The sequence below is a fragment of the Clinocottus analis genome, unplaced genomic scaffold (genome assembly GCF_023055335.1).
Source record: "Clinocottus analis isolate CAN_PGR_092001 unplaced genomic scaffold, fCliAna1.0.p SCAF_8, whole genome shotgun sequence".
Lineage (NCBI taxonomy): Eukaryota > Metazoa > Chordata > Actinopteri > Perciformes > Cottidae > Clinocottus > Clinocottus analis.
Genome location: NW_027176240.1, coordinates 19,983,471 through 19,993,360, shown reverse-complemented (window position 1 = coordinate 19,993,360; position 9,890 = coordinate 19,983,471). Strand labels below are relative to the sequence as shown.

Genomic DNA, 9,890 nt, shown 5'->3' with positions numbered 1-9,890 from the left:
GGGGGAGTTAAAAAAGAAGCGCTAATCGCCTGTAATCCTTTTAATATGTCTCACACTTTGCTCTGTCAATACACAAAGCCCCCCCGCCCCCTCCTGAAAAAAACTCACTAACACTGAGGAGAGAGAAGCGATGAGCAGGAGGTCACCGTGCTACCGTCATATGTGTATGATATATTATATATTTACACGAAAAAATAAACAAAAAAGAAGATGTATGTATATATATACATACATTTATATATATATATATATATATATATATATATATATATATATATATATATATATATATATATATATATATATATATATATATATATATATATATATATATAGGTATCTTCTCTCATACACATAAATCTAAATATTCATATATATATATACTTTTTTCTATTATATATATTACAGACTTGTGGTGGTGTGTAGTGCGCGTGCGGGGGCCCAGGCTCCTCCCCCTCTTACCAAGCGCGTAGGGCCGCTCCTCAGGTAGAGAGATGTTTTAAATCAAGAGGGGGGAGTTAGGGAGGGGAGAGCGCTTTTGTTCCCGCAAAGGGAAAAGAAGGGAGGGGGGGAGGGAGGGGGGAGAGGGGGGGTTTCTTCTCAGCAAGATCGCGGGAGGGGGAGAAAGAGGAGGAGGGGGGGGGGGTACAGAGCGACCGACCGACGTGCTTTGACACGGCAGCGGTGTGTGGGATGAGAGAGAGAGAGAGAGAGAGAGAGAGAGAGAGAGAGAGAGAGAGAGAGAGAGAGAGAGAGAGAGAGAGAGAGAGAGAGAAGCTGCGTCCAGCCCCTGCAGTCCTGCCACAAGCGAGCGGAGGAAGCAGCAGCAGCATCTCCGCGCGGGACCTCTCTCACACACACGCGCGCACCTGAGGGCCGCGGAGGATTACAAACGAGGAGGAACAGTCTGACAGCTCGGGACCAGTATGTTTGTTTGAATTAATTTAGATATATTAAGTATAGGAAGCCCTATATTTATCATTGATATACATAATATAGGGACACATCCCTGCAGCGCTTTTCCACAAAAAGAAAGACTTCTCGTGCACTTCGGCTCTGCGGGCCTCTGACACAGCGGCTTTCCTCAGTATCACTGCTGTTTGAGCCAGTTATGGACATTTATTTGACGAGGTGTGTGCTCGCTGCGCATGCATGAGCCCCCTGTCAGACCTATTTTTTGTGTGCTTGTGTTCGTGTGTGTGTGTGTGCCTGTGTGTGTGTGTTGTGGATTCCGGTGAATTCTTTGGACTTGAGTGTTTGACTTCCGACGAGCTCTGCTGGACAGCGCAGCCCCGGTGACAATTTACTGGAAGAGCCTTTTTTCCCCCAGACCTCCATCCAACATGCGAGCCATCGCATCCCGACTCAGCTATCTGTGAGTGTCTCTCTCTCTCTCTCTCTCTCTCTCTCTCCCTCTCTCTCCTCCACCTTTACGCGCCGCAGCTCCACCACTAACTTACCGTGTCTTTTCCTTCCTCGCAGGTGTCTCCACTTGTTTGCGTTCTGCTACTACGCTCAGGTATGTCACATGCCTTCTATTTATTTTTGTCAATATTTCTGTCATGATGTTATTTTATTTTGAAGTGATAAATTGCGGATTATCTCGCGTACACATTTAGTCGACACAAAATAATTTTAAAAAAGTCGATAAAAGCGCGTCAAAGGGAGAAAAATAGGTGAGGGCTTGATGGCAACATTATGGGATACCAACGAGGGCGCGCGGCCCGCTTGGCACGGGTTGCTGGTGGACACACACCGGGGCCCTGGCACGGGGCGCGTGGGCACAGACGCGGGGCAGAGGGGACACGCGTGGGGTGGAAAATGATGTTGTGGGGTTTCAAAGTGAGCAAGGGGGGCAATGTGGCCGCAGAGTCATTCCATCACAGACAGGAGAGCCACGCTCGCGCGCACAACCTGTAATCACACGCGCGTCTGTTTTGGGAAGCGGTTCATTCCGCTCTGGAAGTTGTTCCACTTGTCACGCGGGGAGGTAAACAACAACAAGCTGTTGTTGCGTTCAGGATCATTTACAGAAACTCAATATATACTCGATTTATTTATTTTTGTTAGTAAAATACATACATTTAGAAGAGGGAAAAAAATGAGTAGAAGATAAAAATAAAAAAAGAGGAATGAACACGTACTGATGATTGTGATGACGTCTAATTTCTGACAGGTAACCAATCAGTCCCCGCCTAATTTCACGCAGCATGTAAGCGAGCAGAGCAAAGTGACGGACCGCGTGAGCCGCAGGTTGATCCGGGTCTACCAGCTGTACAGCCGGACCAGCGGCAAGCACGTGCAGGTCCTGCCCAGCAAGAAGATCAACGCCATGGCCGACGACGGGGACGTGCACGGTAAGACACGCGCGCTTCTGTCCTGCGGCGATAGAGATGTTATGTTGAAGCAGATCCCTTAGATTAAAAAATAAAAAAATCAGAATTGTAGATTCAAATCATTTTATTTGAATGTATATATTTGTTTGTCAAATTTCGCACACACATCATCTGGATTTGTTGCATGTTTTATTTTCAATTGACGCCATTTAAATCTGTAACTGTCCGTTCTGCACGCGCGCCTTTTAGCTTCGAGTTAAGCAAATGTTTTTCAAATATATTCCTTCATCATATTTTTTTCATTGTATATCTCTGCTGGCTCCACATGTACAAAAAACATGTATTATTTTACCTTTTTATTTAGTTAGTTTTTTTAAGCAACCAGCATTTATTTTTACTTCTACATTTCGTTTTGGCTTTGTGATTGAAATGATTCCCACCACTTGTTTATTTCGTCCTGACTTGGCTGAAAGCCAATATTCTAATAATGACATTCAAGTATAGTGCAGAAGACCTGAAGCATTAAAAAAAAAAACTGAGACGAGAAGAGCTGAAATAACTCAAAGTCTAACATTATATTTGCATTTCATTCATAAAGACGTGTGAATGGGCATAAACAAAGAGAAAACATTAGATTCACATTCAATCAGTCTATTTCTGTCTGGTTTCAAACCCCTGAGTGTCTAGACCCCCCCCCCCCTCCCCCCCATCAGCAGCATTATGTGAGGCCTCGGCCCCTAAACCAAGCCGACTGAGGTGGTCTTTGTCTTTGTGGTCCAAAGTCTCTGCGGCCTCCGAGCTCACAGAAACCGTCCGCTGGATTGTATAGGCATGCTGGAGGTGATCCTCCAGAGATCCCGCCCCGGTCTGGAAGAGCCATTAGAAGTCATCTCACTTCTCCACCTTCCCAACATTTCCTGCATAGCGTCCTCCCCCCTCCACCTCCACCTCCAACCCCTCTCCGTCCGGCCTGAACGGGCCTCGCTCCGGCCTGCCTTTTTTTGTTTTAGTCCACTAGAAAACCTTTTTGCAAAATGGGGCATCAAAAGTGGAGTTGTTGCGATGATGTCACGGTGTGTGGCCGAGAGAGGAGCGCGCAAGCTCGTCAGGTCACCTGGAGGAATGAACGAGAGAGAGATAGTGCGAAAGGTGGTGGTGGTGGGGGCCCTCCCACGTCTTTCACTCAGACTCTGCTGAAGCTGCCGGTTCGAGTCCCAGCCGTAACTCTCCACCGTGTAGCGGTTAGTCGCTGGTTGACCCCTTGTGGTCGCCGCCGTGGACGCGTTTTCACGAGGTCACGCGGGTTAGAAAAGGTATCCTAATGTTTCTGGAGGAACATCCACCAGAATCTCCCATCGCTGCATCGGTCATCCTGTCAGAAGTCCTTTATACGATGTCGTGCTGCAAAGCAACCAAAGTCCTTTCCCTCTGCAGCGTCCGCATGTCTCTCTCGCGCAGATAGAGATGAACGTGCAGCTTTATGTGTGAGGTCAACGCAGATTTATTCGGAGGGGAGCAATCCCCCGAGGGCCCGAGGGTCGCTCCTCTTTAGCTTTCAAAGAATCAGGAGACACGTGGTTTTGTCATTCTGCAAGAATCTCAGCTCGCACAAAATCCCCAGGAACGGTCCCTCGAGTTCTGGTGTGTGTGTGTGTGTGTGTGTGTGTGGGTGTGTTCAGAGAGAGAGGATGCATGCTTGGAAACACACTTGAGCATATCTGCGTGTGTTTTTGTTGATGCTTTAGCCATTCCTTTAAGTTTTGAATGTCTGAAAGAATACTGCACTGACGGCACGTCAACCTCTCTTAACTTTCGTTTCGTCCCTCCAGCTAAACTCATCGTGGAGACGGACACGTTCGGGAGCCGAGTGCGCATCAAGGGAGCCGAGACGGGCTTCTACATCTGCATGAACAAGAGGGGGAAGCTCATCGGCAAGGTGAGGAGAAGAGTCGGCCTCTGGGAAGCATATCAAGAGTTTAGTGAGAAAGGGAAAAAGTAAGATGTTAAAGAAAACACTCAAGCAAAACTCAGATCCAATGGTTTGCGGTTAAGTTCAGGGTTGTTTGTGTGGGAATGTACGGTGAATATAGACTATTCACATCATCTGGAAATAGCCTTTTTCACTGCATACTGGGCCAAGTATAAACTAAACATAGTTCCAAAAATGATCCAAGCTGTATCAGTGTTCATGATTTGTTTCTGATTTCAACGAATCCCATTAAATAACCAACACATGGATCATACTCAGCGTTACTAAATGAAGGAGCCTTTAAATGAACACATTAGCATATTTGTGTATCGCTGCGTTTTTTAAAGATTAAAGTTGTGCGTAGGAACCAATGAGCTTGAAGCCGAGAGCCACAAACAGGAAGTCGAAAAGTATAGAGACAGACGTAACACGTATTAAGTCTTTTTATGGGATCTGTTGAGGAAAAGATTGTTAAACAATAATTCCAAACTTCAGACGATATCTTCAAAACCACTGGGAGCACTGCTGATGTTTAGAATCACGACTTTGAAGCTGCTAAACGCAAAATTCGGAGTTCAAAATGTTCTTCGCTCCTCCACATAATCTGCAAACAAACCTTCATGAGCGATGAGCTGGTGTGTGGCGGTTGCCTCCAGCTTCGAGGGCTGATGATCGATCTACATATGTAGATCCACTACGTTTATACATGAGGCTCTTGGTCAGGGTTTAGTGGATCCGGGATGTGTATTCGTTGCTGTCATGAGTTGTGTAGGTGTGTGTGTGTTTGAGGCTCAGGCTATCTCACTGTGACGGCTAATAAACAGAGCTGCCAGCACCCCCTCCGCCCCCCACTCTCTCACACACACACACACACACTAACCCCTCCACCCACCCAGCACCCTGCCTCGCACACCATCTGCCCCGAGCTACCGGCCCAGTCACAGCCTGCCCCGGCCCCTGTGTGTGTGTGTGTGTGTCGAAGAGAGAGAGCGAGAGAGAGAGTCTTTTTCGGGCGACTATTTTTAACACACGGCTGGTTACAGTAGGCCGGCACAGCGTGTCCAAGTCGACGCTGGTTCAGCTGACCCTTACTGTACAACTTTCACTCACCAACCGGAGCACACACTTCCCCTTTGGGCGTCCCGTCTGGGGGCCCTTAAGCTGAACGCGTGCAGTAGGCCCCGGGGAAAGGTGTGTGTCGGGATCCAGCGATGGCAGCCCCGCTTGGTTATATTTAAACTACGACAGGAGATCAAACTTCTTTAGGGGGTTGAAAGTGACCCTTTAGGGAGGAGGGGGGGGGGGGGGGGGGTTGGAGGCTTTATGGCTGGAGGATCCAGCTACTGACCCGCAAAGGGCCACTGGATGTTTGCTGGAGGGGGAAGAGTCATCGCTTACTGTTTTCCCCCCTCTCTCTCTGATCTGTAATGACTGTAGCATATGCTGCATGCGCGAGGGGGAGGGCCCCTGTGTGTGTGTGTGTGTGTGTGTGTGTGTGTGTGTGTGTGTGCTGCACAGGGAAGCCTTTTATACATGCGATACCCCCCCCCCTCCCCTCCCATCAGTAAATCTTCCAACTAACCGCGTTCCTCGTGTTGTTGTTTTTTCCCGCGCAGAATAACGGAAACGGCCGCGACTGCATCTTCACGGAGATCGTGCTGGAGAACAACTACACGGCGCTGCGCAACGCGCGCTACGAGAGCTGGTACATGGCGTTCACGCGCCGCGGGCGGCCGCGGAAGGGCTCGCGCACGCGCCAGCACCAGCGCGAGGTCCACTTCATGAAGCGGCTGCCCAAGGGGCAACAGCCCGCCCACACGAGCCACCACCGCCCGTTCGACTTCGTCCACTACCCCTTCAGGCAAAGGACTAAGCGCACGCGCTACTCGACGGAGCGCTGAGGATGCCGGGAGATGGAGGAGAGAGAGAGAGCGAGAGCGAGAGAGAGAGAGAGACTCACGGGACTGACAGGATCACCCTGCAGCCGGCACACTCCTCTCTTTCTCCACCCACCCCCCATACAAAACACTCTAAAGGCATTTTTATACTGAGCATTACTATATCTTATATCGTAGGTCGTTTTCTATTTTTCTCAAAGTAAAAAAAAAAAAAAAAAAAAAATGTACATAGATGAAAACATGAGGGATCTATTTTTCTACTCCAGACTTAGTGCTGACCTGTGTAAAAAAACGTTTTGAGGTAACATTTTCTAGAACCATGTCTGAAACGCATTATAAACATACATAATGCGTTATCATCTGCTTTATGAGATAACAGTTGTAATCACCGTTATAAGACATTATAATGTGATAATCTAAGTGGTCACTGTTTTTATTTTTACAACATTTTGTGTGTAGATTTAATCATATTTCCCCCTTTACAACTTCAAACAATGACCAATTAGAGTAACTTATCATCACATTATAATGTATTATGACAAACATATAATGTATCGTTAAAAAATATTATACATTGTTTGTTACAATTACATCTATGGGAGTTAAAATACACTATTATCCTTGTAATTGTGGAATATTAAGATACTTCACCTTATCAGTCATTATAAATGCTTTATAATTATTCTGATTATGAGCATTATGAATACTTGGGAGAGCTTACAACTATAACTATCCAGTACTTACGAGCAGATTATAACACATTATTACAACAGGTATTGTTCATGCATGACGCGTCATAGAACGTGTTACCAGGTCTGTTTGCAGATGCACATAAGAACTAATTATCTGACTTAACGGGACATCTTAGCGTAGTGTTCGATGTGTTTTGTTTCATTTGTATAGTTTCGTGACGACCACTGGAGTCTTTTTGTTGGACTCTCGCCTGCTGCTCAAGGAGACTTGAAGGGCGCTGACTCAGCACGCTGCAGGAACGCTGCGGCGCATCCCGACTGCTTCTGTTCTCACACCGCGTGGCAGCTACGTTTCATCATGACACGACACAATGCAGCGTGTGGGGAACCCCCGACACACACAGTACCCTCACACACACACACACACACACACACCCCCACACACACACACACGTACTCTTGTGTTTTTGTTGCCCCCTGAATGTCTGTTAGTTTTTTTTATACATATATAAATATATTTTTATTTGAGGATGTGTAAAATAATTTTAAGGATGGAATATTTATTTAAAATGTGTAATAAATGTACATTGAAATGCTGATATTAAACTCTTGTTTGATACACGCTTGTTTTGGGCCCATTTGTGTGAAAAGTCTGAAAAGACACATGCAGCATTAAAACAATGTGAATGTTATAATATTTACGACAAAGGGATCTCAAAGATATGCAACGTTTCCAGCAACTTCTGAAACAAACAGTGGCATTGTGATTCAATACGACGTGTGTAATTGCTGGCGTCCATTTATGTGCTCAATAATTTATTGAAAGGCTCAAATCAGTTGATCCGTTCATTGTGTGTGTTCTCAGGATTTAACGTCTTAATGTGCTTTTTCTTAGAAAGAAGCTAAAAACTCTTTGAAACACCAAAACTTTCCAATTCCAGTTCTTGATGAATACTATTCATCCACACTGCACTCATCAACTCAACCTGCAGGAATGAGTCAGCATTTTTGCTCTTTGGGTTTCCTTGTATCTAAAATCAATGTTTGTTTTTTAAATGAGCTTTTGGTTTGATTAATAATGTTTTGTTTTACAGCATAAAATACATTAGTAAATGCAAAACTTCAAAAAACGGTTGCTAACAACCTTGTTCTGTGTACTACATCACCATGGTGTTGTTCATTTTGAGCCCAAAACTAGTGTTCTACTTCTGCTTCATGCATTCAAATATCACAAAAATGGCTTATCTTCAAAGAGTATCTTGTTAAACAAAAAGTGTAAGCATTATACATTTTTGCTTGTTTGCCGTAGAGCTTATTTTCTGCAAAAATCTAAAATCTAATAGAACAATCCTGTTGGCTTTTAGTCAATGGGATTCAGAAAGTCAGGCAAGATGGTGCAAAACCTGGCAACGCAACTGCAATGACAATACAACACTGAATGCAGCAGCACAGTCACCGCTCCGATGGCTGTTGGACAAGAAGTTGTTCCAACATGTGACTTCTTTATTTCACATTTCAGTTTGTGGAGGGAACAAATGAGCCGCCCAGGTCCCGGGGAGACATGTTGGGATTACATTACGTTTCATTTAGCTCACGCTTTTATCCAAAGCGACTTAGAATAAGTGCATTCAACCGAAACTCAGAAAAATACAAATTAAGAAAGTACAATTTATTTAAGAAAGTACATTTTTATAATATTGTAATATGTAACATTACGGCTTTATGCAAACCACAGACATGTGTAATGTCGACGTTTGGCACCTTTCTGCTGGCGTGATACGAGGCTCATATGAAGCAGGTTTATCTTTTGGGCTTAGACATGTCATCCTTCAAAGTATTGAGTGCAAAAATGTACAATACCAAAAAAAATGCCCTCACTAAGGCTTCAAAGCAGCAGTCCACAATCTAATAGGCGTCATCACTTATATGTACTCCTTGTTCACTTCTGATGTCCAGCCTGTGCACCCCGATAGCAGGTGAGCTATTCGTAATGCTAACCATGCTAACCCCGGCTGCTAAATACCGCTGTGTACACGTCAATCGGCCAATCTGACAGCGCCCTCGGTTGTAGTCTTTTTGCCAAATCCCCACTGATGATTCCTTCAGTGTTTCCATAATGTCAGCTTGTTTGTTAGCTAGCCATCACTGTCTTCCTGTGTATGCTAGTCACGTGACCGTTTTAAACTTGTCTTGTACCGATTTTAAAGAGTATTTCTGATATTTTAGCATATATTGATTTCCATTACATTCCTTCTCTCAGACTAGATGAGAGAAAACATCCAAAATATTCAGTCAACAGGTTGTTGAGTTCACTCAAAGTTAGCATCAGATGACGTCTCATTGCATATTTTACATTTCAGAAAAATTGGATACAAATAATATTATAAATCTGGGGGATTTTCATGTTGCTACGTACATTTTTTGACCCTGTTTACCTGTAACATCTTCAAAATGTATATTTACACCATTTTCATGACTGCTTATGAAGCCGGAAGGTTTCTACAGAGGAGTTTGTTCATATATTATTCACAGCCTGATTTATACAACAATCGATTCTCAAAAACATGGCAAAAATAAATATTTTTTATGGTAGTTGATGGTATTTTCTGATTATGGAATTATAAAATTAATTATAAAATTGCCTTTGGTAAAAACCTTTGAAACGAAACAATAATTTTGAACACGGCTTAATCAAAAATTTCCAATGTCTGTTCTGGAAATGTATGAAAGTGAAGTATTAAGTTACATTTTGGGATGTTTGTAATTGCAGGGTTTCACTAAACATTGTATCCTTCACCGCCATCGTCCTGACATAGAACATGGCGTCTTTTTTAGCTTGATTTCATTTTTTCTTGGGGGTTTGTTGGTGCTTCTTGTCGATAGTGTTGCCGTTAACTTTCTTCCTCCAGCATCTTCCAGGACGGAACAGAAAGGGACGCGCCGCGGCCCCTGGTTCTTCCTCCCCGTGTGAAACCTGACCAGGGAAAGCTAACAG

At 44.5% G+C, this 9,890-nt stretch overlaps 1 protein-coding gene across 2 annotated transcripts; it reads left to right on the top strand.

Moving 5' to 3' along the window:
• Positions 1-750: 750 nt before the first annotated feature.
• Positions 751-6,426, top strand: fgf8a (fibroblast growth factor 8a). 2 transcript variants are annotated; one of them, XM_068568422.1, is made up of 5 exons: positions 751-1,375; positions 1,483-1,519; positions 2,210-2,357; positions 4,166-4,272; positions 5,922-6,426. In XM_068568422.1, exons 1-5 carry the CDS (start codon positions 1,344-1,346, stop codon positions 6,204-6,206), a joined length of 609 nt encoding a protein of 202 aa, XP_068424523.1. In that variant the 5' UTR covers positions 751-1,343; the 3' UTR covers positions 6,207-6,426. The 2 variants fall into 2 exon arrangements, with proteins under 2 accessions (XP_068424523.1, XP_068424522.1); XM_068568421.1 differs by having other exon boundaries at positions 752-1,375; positions 2,177-2,357.
• The last annotated feature ends 3,464 nt before the right edge of the window (positions 6,427-9,890 follow it).

Coding starts and splice junctions, on each gene's coding strand:
- fgf8a (XM_068568421.1), top strand. CDS start 1,344: ATGCGAGCCATCGCATCCCGACTCAGCTATCT. Junction 1,376..1,482: donor GCATCCCGACTCAGCTATCT/GTGAGTGTCTCT, acceptor CCTTCCTCGCAG/GTGTCTCCACTTGTTTGCGT. Junction 2,358..4,165: donor CGACGACGGGGACGTGCACG/GTAAGACACGCG, acceptor TCGTCCCTCCAG/CTAAACTCATCGTGGAGACG.